We start from the raw sequence: 17,187 nt of genomic DNA, 5'->3' as shown, positions 1-17,187 counted from the left end.
CCCAACTCTCCCGAACCCAAACGTAGGGCCCGGAGTTGGGATGGGAGAGAAGCCTGTGAACCTCCCTCGAAGGAGTTATTGCGAGCAGAAATAAAAGCCAAAAGACTCGATGTCTCCAGCTTAAAGTCGGATCTGGATGACATGGTAGACGGTACCCTGCCCTTAGAAAGAATGGACATGTATGAGCAGGATGAAATTCTGTTCATGGCAAAGGACGTAACTCGAAAGGCGAGGGCAATCCATGAGAAATTGGTAGAACTAGCAGGCAAATATATGGTGGACCTGTCAAGAACCAAAGCATTACAGGGCAACCACAGGCTACATTACTCAGACCGAGATCTAGATGAGAGGAGAACCATCGGATTGAAAACACACATAAGGGAGCTGATCACTGGAATAAGGACATGGAGGGCCTTAGATAAGTGGGAAGAGAGGTGGTCCAAGAGAGGGACCGTCAGGAGAAGTACACTTGGTATGACACCAGGAGGACAGCAGGGAGTAGAGACATACCCTTTGAGGGAAGTCGCAAATGGGACCTATGTCCACGTCCCTTGGAGTAGGGGGGATTTAGCTGCTTTTACCACCTCTTTCCCCAAACTGCGGGAAAACCCAGTGGAGTGGTATAAGCAAGTTGAGAGATTCGTAAAAATCTCAAAGGTCCTATGGATAGATTTGAACACGCTGTTTGACATAGTAGTGCCAGGGGATTTGTGGACCGCATGCAAGGTTAGCGCTGAGTGGCCCACCATAGAGCCCGAGAGAGATGCTAAGACTAATGGGCCGTCCGAGAGTGTGATGGCAAAGTTCGAGAGAGTAATGACTTGGCTGAAAGATAAAGTGCCAATGCAAGACATAGATTGGGTAAAAATTGACCGAACAAGACAGGAACCCAAAGAGACAGTTCACGAATACTATGAGAGATTGCTGAAGGCGTTTAAACAGTATAGCGGTCTGGATGTCATGGATCCGAAGGACATAGGGCAATTTGTGTCCAAGTTCGTCTTGGGCCTGAGACCGGATATTAGTTTAATGATACAGCAACACTTGATTTGTTGGCAAAATAAACCCCTAGACGAAATACTGAGGTATGCCAGGTACTGCTGTGATGAGATAGACTCCAAGGCTAAGAAACTAAAGGAGAAACTGATGGTGGTACAGATGCAGGCAGCAGGGAAGGGGGGACAGCAGCAACAGCAACCAGGAACAGGTACTGGAGGAAAGAAACAGTACAGTCAGAACAAGGGCAATGAGGAGAACTCCACCTTTAGACCCAGGATAGATATAGCTGCCTTAAAGAAAACAACTAGGTGCCACCAGTGTAACGAGGTGGGGCATTGGAAACGCGAGTGTCCCTATAATGTTGAGATAGGAGACCAAGAGGTAGAAGAGGAAGAGACCCAGAGTGCGCCTACAAGAGGGGTAACGCAATACCAGGGAAAGGTGCTCAAAGGGGGGGGCCACCTCCCCGAGCTCAGTTCCCGCAGCCACCCAGAGTAGGGACTATGGGTAAGACCTATAGACAGATGCCACTGTTTGTCGGGGGAGAGGAATGCTATTATGTGGACCCACTAACTGGACAGAGGGTAGAAAGGGATGACTGCACCCTCGGGGCAGCTCTGGAGGTAGACCAGAGGGGACCCTATGTTGAGGCCGAAGTGGCAGGGTTCCCCACGACATTTCTAGTGGACACAGGAGCCACCCGATCCACGATCAGATCAGCCGCAGTTCCAGGCCTGCCCATGTCTGGAGAGACCATACAAGTGGTGGGGGTCGCTAACAGGAGAATGACCAGTCCTCTGACTGAACCCGTGCAGGTGAAAATAGGGAAGTACAGTGATGAGCATCAGTTTGTGGTTTGCGATTCTAGTCCTGTATGTCTGCTAGGAAGAGACCTTTTGTGCAAGTTAAATTGCACCATATACTGCACACCACAGGGCGTGGAGGTATTGACTAATGACGATGATGCTGACTTTAAAGTCGCAAATTCCAGAATATGTGTGGAATTGTATCCCACTCTGACAGTAGACGAGCTCCCCTGGGATCTGAGAGAGACAGTTGCTCCAGAAGTGTGGGATTTCACTGGGGAAGAGATTGGGTTGGTGAAAGGGGTGGACCCAGTGAAAATTGTAGTGAAACCGCATGCTGAGTTTCCAAGAACACCTCAATATCAATTGACTCCAGAAACGATTGCAGGCATCAAACCCGTGATCGAATCCATGATTAAGCAGGGAATACTGAAGGAAATCGTGGGTAGTCCATGTAACTCCCCGATTATGGGTTTGCAGAAACCAAATGGGAAATTCCGGATAGTGCAGGACCTCAGAAAGATTAATAACATAGTCGTTTCGTGTTGTCCAGTGGTACCGAATCCATCAGTGATACTGTTTCAGATACCGTTCCAAGCAGAATGGTTCACTGTAATTGATCTTTGTCAGGCTTTCTTCTCGATCCCCCTGGACGAAGAAAGCCATTTTCTTTTCGCATTTAAGCTGGAAGGTCGCGTCCTAACATGGTGTCGTATTCCTCAGGGGTATACAGAGAGCCCATCGATCTTCAACCAGCTTCTAAAGAAAAATCTTGAAAGTCTAGTGCTGCCCCAGAGGTCAGTTCTGGTCCAGTACATAGACGACCTCCTTGTGGCGTCAGAAACAGAGGAAGCTTGCAGGGAAGACTCTATTGCTTTGTTAAATCACCTAGCTGAGAATGGGCATAAGGTGTCCCCGGGAAAATTGCAGTACTGCCTGACAGAGGTGCAGTACTTGGGACACAGAATTGAGAAGGGAAAACGAAAGGTGTCACCAGACAGGATAGAGGCCATCATGAAGATGAATGCGCCTAAAACACAGAGAGAAGTCAGGATGTTCCTAGGAATGGTGGGATATTGCCGACAGTGGATTGCAAACTTTTCACTGAAAGCAAAACCCTTGCAAAAACTGACGCACAAGGAGGTGAGCGATCCGGTACCATGGGACAAAGACTGTTTGATGGCGTTCCTGCAGCTGAGAGAGGACTTGTGTCGTGCTCCGGCTCTGGGAATGCCAGATTACGATAAACCATTCTTGCTCTACTGTTGTGAGAGAGAGGGTTGCGCGCTGTCTGTGTTAGTCCAAATTCATGGGAATGCCCGTAGACCAGTCGCTTATTTCTCGGCTACTTTAGACCCAGTAGCCGCAGCGTTGCCTGGATGTCTCAAATCCGTTGCCGCAACAGGTGTCAGCATTGAGAGGTGTGAAAATATAGTCATGGGGCACCCGTTAGAGGTGCATGTGCCCCACTCTGTTGAATTGTTAATGACCAGGACCAAAACACAGCATCTGACGAACAGCAGGCTCACGCGCTATGAGCAAGTCATTCTTGCTGCAGAGAACGTGACCCTCAGGAGATGCTCTGTTTTAAATCCTGCTACCTTGATGCCACTTCCAAACGATATTGAGGATGATGATGAATGTACAGACCATGACTGCCTCAATGTGACTGAACTATGCACCAAACCAAGACCCGACATCGTAGATGAGCCACTGACTGACCCAGATGAAATTTTCTTTGTCGATGGCTCATGTGTAAGAGACGAAGTTGGGCAGTTGAGAGCAGCTTACGCTGTTTGCACAATTACTGGAGTAGTGGAAGCTGGATGCCTGGAAGGAGTACACTCCGCTCAGGTAGCCGAGATTATTGCCCTGACACGTGCCTGCCTGGCAAGCAATCAAATCCGAGTCACCATATACACTGACAGTCAATATGGTTACGGGGTAGTTCATGATTACGGGCAGTTGTGGTCTCAAAGAGGTTTCATGACCTCTTCAGGCTCTCCCATTCGCAATGGAGAGTTTGTGCGCCTGTTGTTAGAGGCGTTGCAATGTCCAGCAGGTATCGCAGTTGTGAAGTGCACCGCACATACCAGAAATATGGACTTCGTGTCACAAGGCAATAGATATGCCGACGAAGTCGCGCGGTATTGCGCAGAAACAGGGTACTCTTTCACAGAGGTGGAAGTGGGTGGATTAAATGTAAGGACCGAATTAGCCATGATATTAGAAACTGTTGATACTTGGGACGAACTAAAAGACATGCAAGAAAATGCTCCTGATTGTGAAAAAGAAACATGGCAAAAGGCAGGATGTGTGATGGGTGAGGCCCATTTCTGGGTTTCAGCAGATGGCAGAGCAGTGTTGCCCAATGAGATGGTGAGCCCAATGGCCAGACACATACATGGTCCCGTCCACTTAGGAAGAGATGCTATGCTGAGAGTGTTTAGACAGACCTGGTACAACCCTAAGTTCAGAGTAGCAGCCGAAGCAGTGTGCCAGCGTTGTGTGACGTGTCAGCAGTTGAATGTAGGGAAAAAGACACCAGTTGCACTGAGCCACATTGGGAGGTCAGGAGGTCCATTCAATCGAATGCAGATAGATTTTATTGAAATGCCAAGGTGCAGCCGCCTCCGTTATATCCTGGTGGTTGTTTGCGTTTTCTCCAGATGGGTTGAGGCATACCCTACACGTAGGTGCGACACCCTCACAGTAGCCAAGTTACTGCTTAGGGAGCTTATCCCGCGCTTCGGGGTGCCGGCCTCTTTGGAATCAGATAGGGGAACGCATTTCAACAGCTCGCTTGTGAAAATGATTTGTGCAGCTTTGAACATAGATCAGAAACTACATTGCAGTTATCGACCAGAGGCTTCAGGAATTGTGGAGCAAATAAATGGCACCATCAAGGCCAGAATTGCAAAGGTGTGTTCATCAACATCCTTGAGTTGGCCTGATGCGTTGCCATTGGTCCTTATGAGCCTCCGTAGTACCCCGGATAGGAGAACTGGTTTGTCTCCTCATGAGGTATTGATGGGAAGAGCAATGAGGTTACCTTCTGTCCCAACTGCTGCACTGATTAGCATCACAGATGATATGATCCTGGACTATTGTAAGGGGCTGTCTGACGCCATTCATTCTGTGTCCCTTCAGGTGCAGGCTGCCGAGGTACCATCGTGCCAGGACCCGTGTCATGACTTGCTTCCTGGGGACTGGGTCCTGGTGAAAAAACACGTGAGAAGAAGCTGCTTGGATGTTCGTTGGCGTGGGCCCTTCCAGATCATTCTGATCACGAACACGGCAGTGAAGGTGGGAGGCCTGCCCAACTGGATCCACGCGTCGCACACGCGGAGAGTTCCAGCACCTCTGGAAGACACAGCTCCTCTCTCGGATAGACGTCCAGCTGCGGACCGAGAAGCCATAGAGGGGGCTAGCCAAGCTGTAGAGGTGCCAGTGGAAGCGAGGAACGAGTCTGACCAAGCTGAGGACGGTCAGTACAGCAGCGAAACAGACGACGCTACTGAAGGAGAAAGTAGCTGGGAGTACGAGTCAGACACTGACAGGTCTGACAGAGAGCGTGAACAGACGAGAAGGAGAAGGAGTAGAAGGGTACGTGGAGAAGCGGATTGGCCGCAGAGAAGAAGCTCTAGTCTGAGGTCAACTCCAGAGAGAACCCTTCCTCCGATATCAGAAGATTCAGACCCGGAAGAAGGTGCTCAGGGCGCTGAAGCACCGGTCTTGAGGAGGTCAAGAAGAGTGCGTGTACCTAGCAGAAGATACTCCACCCCTGAGTGGACATATCTGGCGACAGATGGCTTCGAAACCAGTGACAGGGAGGATCCGAGCGGTGGTGGTGTCCAGTTCTGAGCCCATCGTAACAGTGGAAATACGACTGTTAGTACCCGGAGTCGAACAAGAAGGGTCACTGACATTCATGGTTCCCCGACCTCCCCGCCTCAGCAAGTTAAAGCACATGTTTCTCACAGAATTGCAATTCCCCGATTTTGGTACAAAGATATCAGCCCAAGAAGAGCACAATCTTCGTATGGAAATATTGAACTTTGCTGTCGAAGCTGCAGGCGACCGCCTGATAGTAGATGCTTAAAAGACTTTGTAAATAAGCGAGAAGAAAAGAAGATTACCTAGCGCCCAGGAAGCAGAGAATCTTAGGGACCTTCCCTTGAGTTACTGGAGAAGGGCTAGGGTTGTCTGTATTGAACTATAAAGAACTTTTGCGAAGAAGGTTGTCAGCTTCCAGTTGTGTGGTTCTAAGGACAAAAGGAGTAAGAGAGACTGTAAAGGAACGAAAGGAAAAGAACTTTGTGCCAAGATACAAGAGAGCCATACAGTCTGACGAAATGGAGGACGGCACCCAGAACCGCAGAGCGAAATGTATAATAGGTACACTAATAGTAGGAGTGATAATATTAATAGCTTTAGTAGTAACAGTCTCTTATGTAAAGGGACGTGAGGAAGAGGCAAAGGTAACTGATGTGAAATCTGTAGAGGCGCTTACACCCACCGTTGCTGGTGAGAAAGGGGAAAACACACAAGAAAAAGCGTTATTAGCTGCAGAAGCCCGCAGGTTACACGTAGATGAGTCCCAGGGTGACTTTAGGTCAAATGCTTATGCTAAACTATTATATGAATACGTGGATGCCATGGAGGTCAAGGACTGTTACGTCTGCATGCAGTTGCCGGCGTCTGTAGATGAAGGCATTCGATATCATCACCTCCGCTGACATATGGCATTACATGTAGCTTATTGCTTAGTATATTTTATGGGAGAGATAGTTTTGAATACTATTTCTCCAATTACGATGCAGTGTTACCAGAAGTCCCAAATTATAAACAAATGAATAAATGGGACTACTGGAAGAGTGAAGACAGGTTGGCAAAGTTTTTCATTCCTTGGATTACCTTAGATACTTCACATGCCCGTAGAAATAACCTGACATGCAAGGTGTCAGAAGTCGAGAAAAAGTTCATAGGGCAGGTGGATGATCGAAATAGGAGACAAAAGATTTTGAAAAAATCAGGACAATGGAAAACAGATTGGACCGAGGAAGAAAAGGCACACAAGAGAAAGGGTAGTAGTGGTCCAATAGCTTTAGATAGAACGCAGAGAGGAAAGTTATGTCTTCATAGAGCCAAAACGTATTATGAAAATGTATACGTGGGAGAAGTTAGCTGTGAACATGCTTTCAATTTAGAGTACTATACTAAGGACTTCCTGAAGGGAATGCAAGCGATTCCAAATGTATATTTTGTATGTGGGAGAAATGCCTACGTAAGACTACCTGACAACTGGTATGGATCATGTTACTTGGCAATTATCTTCCCTAAAATATATCATGCCCAAGACTTAGAGATCATCGAGGGCAAGACATCATCGAGGGGAAGGAGAGATGTAGGAGGTGTAGAAATGGTTGGAGATGTCTTTGGAGCTGTGTTCCCTCTTTTGGGATTAATCCTTAATGATGTTAAAATTAGACGACTGGCAACAGTCGTAGACAGGTTGTCTGCCAGCACTGCTCAGTCCTTAATGCTGGTAGAAGGAGAGATGCAATCGATAAGGGCTATGGTTCTCCAGAACCGTCTTGCATTAGACGTCCTATTAGCAAAAGAGGGCGGAGTCTGTAAGGCTTTGAAGGTCCAGGAATGTTGTACTTACATTCCAGACAATTCGAAGCCCCTTGAGAAAGTTATTAGGAACATAACTGATATTCACAAAGAGATCGAAGACCTGAGCAGAGAAAATGTCTGGGAAAAGGTGGGCCATGGAATAAGTGAAGCTGGAGGTTGGCTCACCACCTTAGGCAAAAGCTTTGTGTGGAAAATACTAAAACCTATCATCATAATATTGATCTGTGGGATCGTGTTGTGGGGATTGGTGAGGGTATTCAAATGGTACAGAGCAAGAAGGTCAGAGAGGGCTCGGAGAAAACAGCTGCAGAGATTGGCTGCCATACAAGATAGTCAGTACCGGAGCCTGAGGGCTCTGGAAACACAGAAACGAGTTATGCTAGCAATCACTGCAGTTTAAATGTTAATGATGACCCCGAGAGGTCATCAAAGGGGGGAACTGGGAGAGCGCAAACTGACCTAAATGTAGAAGTGCGTCACACTTACACGTAGTAAGCACAAGTCATGAAGAGAAATGCCATGAGTGCTGATAGTACCTACAGTTATATTCTGAAATGTGTAGTTAATATAGAGATTTAAGTAGAAGTGGAACTAATACAGAAATGTGTGAAACAATATGATTTAATTAGACGTGATTATTCCTGAATCCATGTTGTGTAGCTGCTAAAATGTAAGATGGCATACGGAAACGCTGAACGTGGTAGGCCTCAGGGCCAGAGCTAGAAGGGAGGGGGAAGGTGGTTCAATTTCACAACATGGATTGCACTAATGTTTAGTAATAATGAGTAGGCCATGATTTATAGATGTGTTTACCGAATAAATAGAATAAGAGTATTAACATGCTAATAATTAAAGAAGAAGTTGAATACTATAAAAATGTTGTAGGGCTGGAAGGCTTTAACGTTGATTTACACATATTAGTCTGGGCCGGGGAATGTTGCAACGCGGTTGGAAGACTATGAGAATTGGGATTTGGCTGCCAATGTCTGTCTGTAAGAGAAAAGGGGGTATTCAATTATAAATAAAATGAATAGAAGTTTGTTCAAGAGACGGACCAGACATGGAGGAGGGTTCCGGAATGTTTAAGGGGTATCAGCGGGCCGGAGAAGAGTCTGAGAAGCAAGGTCGACTCTAACCACAAGGCCTCATCATGGAAAAAGCCAGAAGCTACACCACGTGAGGGGCGTCTCACGAGGGGCGTCCTAAATGTTGTTGTATTTTTGTATTAGGGACAGCACCCCTGGGTGGAGTTAGAGCAGAAGCCTGAGGACCCTTAAGAGAGCGGATGGGTAGGCAGAGAGGGGTCATGATTGGAGAACTATAGGTTTTCACCAAGAGACTGAGAGTGGGTGACTTCCCTTGGGGGTCATTCACTGCTGACACCTTTTGTTAGGTAGGGACCTGGTTAAGTAGGGATACCATCTAGATCAGGGTAGGGACAGCCTAACCTGTATTTTCCCTCCGGCTGTAAATGACTGAGAGATCTCAATATGTGTCTATGCTAATAGCCCTATTATTTTTAGAACTGGTGCTTGTAGTTTCCGTTGCTCGTCTGAGGGCTTTCAGAGAGCACATGTATGTAGTTGGGCCCGTGTATCTTGTGAATCTCATTTTGAGATGCTTGTACCTGCAACTTATCTTGACTTTATAATAAATCTTTGAAAGCTAGAAGTTGTTTGTGATCCTTGGAAGCGGAGTCCTTTATTGGGTGAACTAACTTGGTAAGAGATGCACTTTCTTCCCTCAATGACAGGCAATAAAGGTTCAGTCGACCAGATCGGGGTTTTAGATCAATAGTGATAAGATATCGATCAAAATCTCGCCCTTCCAGCCCCATATCCCTGCTTCCAGTGATCATTAAGGCCCTAGAAAAGCCTGTAAACTCGACCCTCTCAGAATTTCTGGAAATCCACGACTTTTTACATCCCACACCAGGCTTCTCCAATGAGTAGTTCATGAGCTACTGGTAGCTCTCCAGAAACCTGCAAGTAGCTCTCCTAATTGAAGCCCAGCCGAATAAATAATTATAGGGTTTTCCTTGTTTGAATTAATATATAGTTAGCAAAATTGTCAAACATATATTTGAGATGAAAAAGTATGTAGTTTCAGAATTCATAAACTGACGTTCTGAGAAAAATGGATTTCCAAAATCTATTGAAAGCTGAAATGTAAGTGATAAATCATGCGGTGTTTGGGGGTCTTATTACTAACATTATTTCCTCGGTTCTAGGGGCACTGAAGCAGTGGCTGCCATATATTACTCATACATAGGCATTTCAAATGGATAAAGCTTTATTATTATTATTTTTTACAATACTGCTGGCAACACTGCCCGACGCACTCAGGTGACCAGGGCTGGTAATCTTGCATGGGGTAGCCACTACTGTAATCTTGTCTGATGTCGTAAATATTACAACACTAATAATAGTAACTCAGGATGATTTTCATTCACCATAAGTAGCCCTTATTATGGAAAAGGTTGGAGAGCCCTGTTCCACACAAACAGGCTTCCAGCCTCAACACGGAACTGAAACTGCCCTGCTCGCAGTGGTGGAGGAATCTAAACTGATCCTCGATCAAGGAGGGGCAGTGGCCATCATCCTCCTAGACCTGAGCTCAGCCTTCGATACTGTGAATTTCAACATCCTATTGGAGAGACTCAGGAAGAGAGGTGTTTCAGGGGAGGCAGTTAACTGGATCCAATCTTACCTTGATAAGAGAACCCTTCAGCTCTTCTCAGGGGAGTCAACCTCTAGAACCCTAGCGATTAGCTGCGGAGTCCCACATTATTTAATGTATATATGCAGCCACTGGCAGATATTCTGGCAAATGGGATAAAAATTGTCACCTACACAGATGATACCCAGCTGGTAATCACCCTCAAAAGCCCATGAAACCCCCCATCTGAGTTTGAAACCTGCCTGGGGGAAGTGGCTTTGTGGATGGAACACTCTTGCCTCAAGCTGAATGGCGAAAAAACAGAGCTAATGCTCCTAAATGACACCTCCGGATTAGATCTCAAACAGATTTGGCACAACTGCCTGGGGCCTGCCCCTACTCCAAAGACCAAGATAAAAAGCCTGGGCATCTGGCTGGACAGCTCCCTTAAGTTCGAAGACCAAGCAGTAAGAGTAGATAGAGACTGTTTTGGCACTATTAGACTACTTGGCAAAGTTCTCTCTCTCCTGCCGATGAGTACAAGGAGGACTCTGATGCAGGCCTTGGTCCTATCACACTTGGACTTCGGAAACTCCCTTTACCTTGGAGCACCCAAAGTAACTTTAAGGAAATTCCAGATTGCACAGAACTGTGGTGCTGCTAGACTATTGCTGGGGGTGCCAAAAAAATAGGTCGGCCAAACTGGCCCTGAAGATGCTTCACTGGCTACCTGTCTCTGAAAGAACCAAATTTAATGCTTGGTTCATTGCCCATAAGGCTTTTTAGGGAATCGCCAAGCTATCAACAGACCTCTCATTACCCCATACCACCCCGGAAAAAGCCTCTGCTCAACTAATCTCCATCTTGCAGTCATTCCAAAAATTAGAAGGGTAAGAAGCGGATGTAGATCATTTTCCTACAATTTGGCCAAACTCTGGAACAAAATGCCCCGACTCATCTGTGCTGAATCCCGTTATCTTCGATTCCAGAAACTTCTCAAGACCTGGCTATTCCAGCAATCAGCTCCTTAAACTGAAGCTGCAACCTCTGCCTAGACGCTAGCGCTGGGATACCCTTGGGTAGCTATGTGCTCTACAAATGCTAAATAATATTAATAACAAGATTGTTCATGTCGGGAATTTGCTCCGCTACCTCATTTCCTAACACACTGTCGGTCTATGCAAGCACTGACCACTCCATTTCTCAAGCCCTGTCTTAAATAAACATTGTCAAGTGCCTTGAAGGAGTACTATTTCTAACCAATGGCTAGTCGGGTTCCAGCCTTCTGACTATGATGCAGTGGCGCGTGTCTCACTGGCATACTTTTCCCTCACTGAAAGGCGTGCTATGCGTCGCCTGTCCTCCTTTTCACACATTATTACCCAGATCTTTCCTACTCGCTGCTGCTGGCCGCCATGCTGCCTTGCTTCATTAGCAGCAGACACTTCACCTGCTGACCTCTGCTTGAAAAGTCTACATGTTATAAGAGAGATGCAACGCTTACACAAAGAGACCCAGAAGGCCGGGGAGGAAGGAAGATGACAAAGCTTCCTTGCTTTTCTGAGGGTGACTGAGGATCTGAAGCCTAGATGCCTCATTAAAAGCAAGAACCAGCTCTATCTGGATGTGAGGTGACCCTGAAAGCGTGGGGGCACAGAAGGCGCGAGAGGGGTTCCTCAGAAGACATGCCTACGTGATCTCTGCAGGGGACAGGCTACATTTTATCCCTCTTTGTTCCTGACCAGCTCCTGCCTTCTAAGATGGCTGATCCAAGGGATATTCAGTAAAAAAGCGCTTCTCAGTAACGCAGCCTTCTTTTTCTACTCATGCGGCAGTGACGCACTCCATGCTTGCACGGAGGTGGCTCGCATTTTATTTATTTATTTATTTATTATAAAGTTTTGTATAGCACGAACAAGACCCGTGGGTATCAGAGCGCTTCACATAGAGAGCAGGTTACAGATCAACAATGTAGTCACAATAATAACAACACATTGATATGAGGTAGATAGTTATTTTAGTTATTTATTAACTTCAGATCGTGCAATACTAAGGATTTAATTCCCTGTATGTCCTTGAGGCTGCATTGACATGGAAGCAACATTAATCACAACCGCAACTCACAATTTAAGTAAACAAAAAAAGGCGATGTGGCCTATGAGCTGGAGCTGGCTACTTTGGAAATGGAGAACAATGTTTGATTCCAGGACTCAACTCAACATGGTGCAATTCTAGACAAATCACGTAATCTTCCAGTGCCCAAAATATTGTGTAAGGTAACATGGGGCCATATTAATGGAGGTCCCAAGGGGCGCAACGGGCGTTTGCGCCCGCTTTACGCGCCCCCGGGACATTTTGGTATTACAGAAGGGTCCGTAGATGCTTGTGCGCCCCTTTCTGTAATACTGATAGTGCTGACGCACATAAGGGCCAGGGCTATTTTCAGCGGGCATTCCCTCATTTGCATGGGAGCATGGCCCATGAAAATGAGGGAAACCCTTTACCTCTGTGCCTGCGCCTTATTATAGATGCAGGCGCAGAGGCAAAGAAGCTGTCGGAAGGCGCACTGACAACGTGCCACCTAAAAGGTGGCACACTGTCAGTACGCCCCCTTATTGCAGCCCTCTGAATGGGTGGAAGGGGGTCCCATGGACCCCTCGGACATCCCCTTGCAGCCGGGTGCAGTCTCTCACTGCACCTACCTTGAAAGGGATCTCTAATCCCCTTTAAAAGCGCAGGCGGGTTGCCGCCTGCACGGTGAAACACGGTACGGCATCAAAGCATCCACTATGTTTATCACCAAGTTTACAGCTACCTGGGGGCAGAGCATTCACTAAAATGCGGCCCACTTTCCTGGTTAGCTTTGGGTGCAGCTTTTGAAAGGTGCACAAAGAGCTAACCAAGAAAATGTGCCGCATAGGTAATACGGCCCCAGGAGTGCATGTAAAGCACTCTGATGCCCTCGAGCCAAGTTCAACCTTTATATAATTCCTAAAAAAATCATGCGTGTGATATTCTGCAATAGATTTATATCTTGAACAATTGTATTGAGCTTTCAGGTACACATAGATTGCACACACAGACACATCTATGTCATCAGAGAATGCTTCTAATGCATGGGACATTTCCACATGTTTGGGGTTATTTCTAGAGTGCCTTGCGCCCACACCTGCCCTGCCAGCACTAGAGTTGGCAGAAAGAGACCTTGAAGGATATCTGTTGTTTGAATAACCTAGTTCAATGGTCCATTCGAAGAAGGCCGACAGACTGGAATAATTCTGAGAACTTTGATCAGAATTTAATGGTTATTATTATTAAAAATCAAAGTGACTATTAGAGAAATGGTTTATCTTTAAAAAAAATCACTCATAAAATAAAGTATATTCATCATTTCTATGTAAGACAACAAATAAAAACACATACACATTAAAATAGATATAAAAAACTTTATCTCACTGCACTTTGAACTTAATAATGAAATCCATTCGACCCTAGAGGTTGGGGGAAGGTTGCCTTCCCATTGACTGGCAGCAGGTGGAGTGCAGGAAGGATATTTGGTGTACATCGTGTTCTGCAGTCTATATTGTTTACAGGCTTTAGTTCTCCTCACACTCACCTGCAGTCCAATTGGGCCTTTCACACCTGGGAAACCGCGTTGACCTTCATCCCCCTTCTGCCCGAACATCCCTTGCTGACCACGCCGGCCGGGCTCCCCATCCTGGCCCTGGAAGAACAGAAATGGCGTCAGAGTGTGCGCGCACCTCTGTCTATCTGAAGGGATGTGTGACTGTCCTTGTGTGTATCAATCATGTGTTTGTGTTTATATGTGGGTAACTGGCAGGCTAGCCATGTGTTTGCTGTGTTTCCTTACTTTTGTGAGTTCTCTCTCTCGCTCTCAATACATATATATTTGTGTGTATGTGTGTGAGTGTATGTATAAATGTGTACATTTTCAGACACCGGGATACATTTGGTAGCACCTGCACGTTTTTCTGCGTTTTTTCTCAGAAGCACTGCCCAAGTGATTTTTTTTTCTTATTTTAAATTAAATGCAACTTCAAGGTTGCCAGGGTGCCAAGAGGATACCCTGTTGCACCCCTGAAATATGCATGTGTGCACATTTTGCGCACATACATGTCCAACAGGCATGTATGTGCGACATATACAGCACTTTTAAAAATCCTTAAAAGTGCTTTTTTTAAAGAAAACCAAAAATTACCACCAACTTGAAGTTGGTGGTAATTTGCGATTCCTTAAGGCCAAATCACACTTTTTTGTCCTTCTTACATTGCAATAAGGAATCGGAATTTGCGATTCCTTAAATGCATGAGCAAAATAGGGAATCACAATTTTTCCTATTCCTTATTTTGTGAGTGGGTTTTTGTGTGATACATTGCACACTGCTAAATTGCGATCACAAACGCTAAAATTCTGCAAATTTCAGCTTTTGCAATCGCAATTTAGCTTGATACATATGGCCGCTAGTCACTTATGTCTCTACATATTGTGTCGATGTCTATTCACTTCTGTGTCTAGATTTGTGTTTCCCCCACCTGTGTGTGAATTGTCTCTACTTGTGTGATTGTATTTTGTTTCATGTGTATGCCTTCCCATCACCTCCATATCTACTTAGGCATGTCAGTAAAAAGAACTGTATGCCTAAGAGTCTATATCCATTCCTGTGCACATGAGGTATATTTACACAACTGTGTGCATTTCTGTCCATGTTTTTTTCCTAAGTATATCTGTTTGAAGATTTGTGCGAGTCACTTCAAGTATATTTATGTATGTTATTCCACATACATGTGAGCACACCCTCTTCTGTATGTACTTACATCCTTCACACTGACATAGGATTCTTCAAAGGATTGTCCGTACAAGTGCATACTTAAAGACATATATCTTGTAAATGATATGTTTGTTGCATTGGCTCTGCATTTTTTTTCACATATACACATTTTCAAAACTCTTGCATACCCCTTAAGAAGTGCATAAACGTGTTTTTGGGGGATGTGAATCTCTGGGTAGTGTGATGGAGGATCCATGAAGTCTTAACCACGCAATTCTTAACCAATCATATATATGCCTTTACCACGCATGCCTTTACAACAAAATATGTATGGCAAAGACATATGCATGGTTAAGACTTAGATAAGTCTTACCCCTGGCACCCGCCCTGAGACCTAAAACTACCCCTCTCCCTCCTGAAAACCAATGAGTCCCAAAAACTACCCAGACCCCCAGCCCTAAAAACTACTCTGAGCCCTAAAAACTACCCGGCCCCCCAAACCCTAAAAATTATCCTGATCCCAGGCCTGAGCCTTAAAACAGCTCCCAAAGCCCCTGCCCTAAGACCTAAAACTACCTCCTCCCTCCTGAAAAACCAACACCTCCCACCTGAAACCTAAAAACTTCCATTAACCCTTTAAGATCTTAAAACTACCCTGCTCTCCGCTAAGCCCTAAAAACTACCCCGACCCCAGAGCCCAAAAAACTTCCCTGAGCCCCAGCCCTGAAAACAGCCTGACCCCCTAGCTCTGACAACTACCCCCCACCCTTAACAACGCCCCACCCTCCCAATGCCCGGCCCCAGCCCCACTCACCTCACCGCATCCTCTCCCAATCCTTCCTGTTACCGGCTTCTGCCGAGCAGCAGCTAGACCGCACACTGCCTTAACCATGCATATGCGTGGTTAAGGCATATGCGTGGTTAAGGCATATGCGTGGTTAAGGCATGTGTGGTAGCGCTTGTGTTGTTGGAACACGTGCAGCTCTGACCGCGTTGTTCCAACTGTTTCACGAATCTCTGTAAATGTACTTGAATGTGTGTGCACCCTGGTGTATTTATGCAACAAATCATACCCGTTTAGGCACATGTGTCTTTGTGAACGAGCCTGTGCAGATGTTAGGTGCATGTCTAAAGCAAACATATAGGTTTGTGTTCACAGGTTGGCATATAAATCTCTGAAACCATTCCAATGCTCACTATGTGTGTAAATCTGCATGCATATAGGTTTGTTTACATACAAGCACTACGTGCCAGAACCCATATACATAGTGGTGTGTGAGTGTTTGGCCTACATACAGAGGCGTGGCTTCACTTACCGCTTGTCCTGGATGACCAATGGGGCCCTGTATGCCGACTGGCCCAGCGGGACCCTGAGTGACACAGATAAAAAAAAGGGTTAGTAACAGATTTGATAGGTACAATGTGATTAAAAAATATTGTCCTGTCTCAAACATGGCTGAATTTCATCTTCAAAATGTAATTTCTTCTCACATGGAAAGTAATCCATTCTATTTAGCAAAAATTATGATTTTACGGTGCAAATGTCTGTCTTTGAATATGGACAAGCTTTTCCTTGTGCAAAAGACGGCTTTTCTGCTAAAAGGGTAAATTCTGCACAACGCAGCAATGCAAACTGAGCATTGCAAAGGTATTCTGCTCTGCATTGTGTTACTCTAGATTTATGCAGTCAATCAGAGCCTCACAAGGTGGCCTTGTGCAGCTTGATAAATCTGACTTAGTAGTTGCATCGCCATTACACTCACTTGCATAACGCACGGGCGACACAACTCAATGATATATTTGGCCCTCTGTACTTTGTGGGGAGGTCAGCCAAAGGGAGGGAGGTGGACGGGAAAAACGTTTTCTTGTTTAAAAAAATTATATATATTACTATTCTTTATCAAAACATGTTATGCTGTGTAATGGCATTTTACATTGTGCTACGGGTGATAGTTTCAATTGTCCTTTTCGTATTAGGTTGGTGGATCAGCCTGGCTATGGGTTGTGGAAAGTATATATTTTTTCCAGGATTTCCTGACATAGTAAAACTTTTTTTTTTTAAATGTAAATTTTAACAAATAAAGATCAATGACTTGAATTTGTAATTTTCATTGAATTAAAAGTTGTAAAGAAATACAACCTGGAAATTTTTTATCAAAATTCTCCATAATGATACACAGTGGCTTCAATAATACGTAGGTTAATAACTGTGATTTAAAAATGAAACATTCACTTTCTACTAAATACGTGGTAAGAGTGAGATGTTTCTTCTGCTTGGGAAAACATCAATAA

General features: G+C 45.4%; 1 protein-coding gene across 1 annotated transcript in view; it reads right to left on the bottom strand.

Moving 5' to 3' along the window:
• LOC147748151 (uncharacterized) overlaps positions 1-17,187 on the bottom strand; it is a 648,568-nt gene that overhangs the window by 111,186 nt on the left and 520,195 nt on the right. Inside the window, exons 45-46 of the mRNA XM_086959041.1 lie at positions 16,212-16,265; positions 13,723-13,830 (exon numbers count right to left, since the gene is read on the bottom strand). Coding sequence (XP_086815167.1) covers positions 13,723-13,830; positions 16,212-16,265 — 162 coding nt within the window. The remainder of the gene's footprint in view (positions 1-13,722; positions 13,831-16,211; positions 16,266-17,187) is intronic.

Source organism: Lissotriton vulgaris, chromosome 1_1 (assembly GCF_964263255.1).
Source record: "Lissotriton vulgaris chromosome 1_1, aLisVul1.2, whole genome shotgun sequence".
NCBI classification, from domain to species: domain Eukaryota; kingdom Metazoa; phylum Chordata; class Amphibia; order Caudata; family Salamandridae; genus Lissotriton; species Lissotriton vulgaris.
This window is presented reverse-complemented; position numbering and strand designations above follow the sequence as displayed.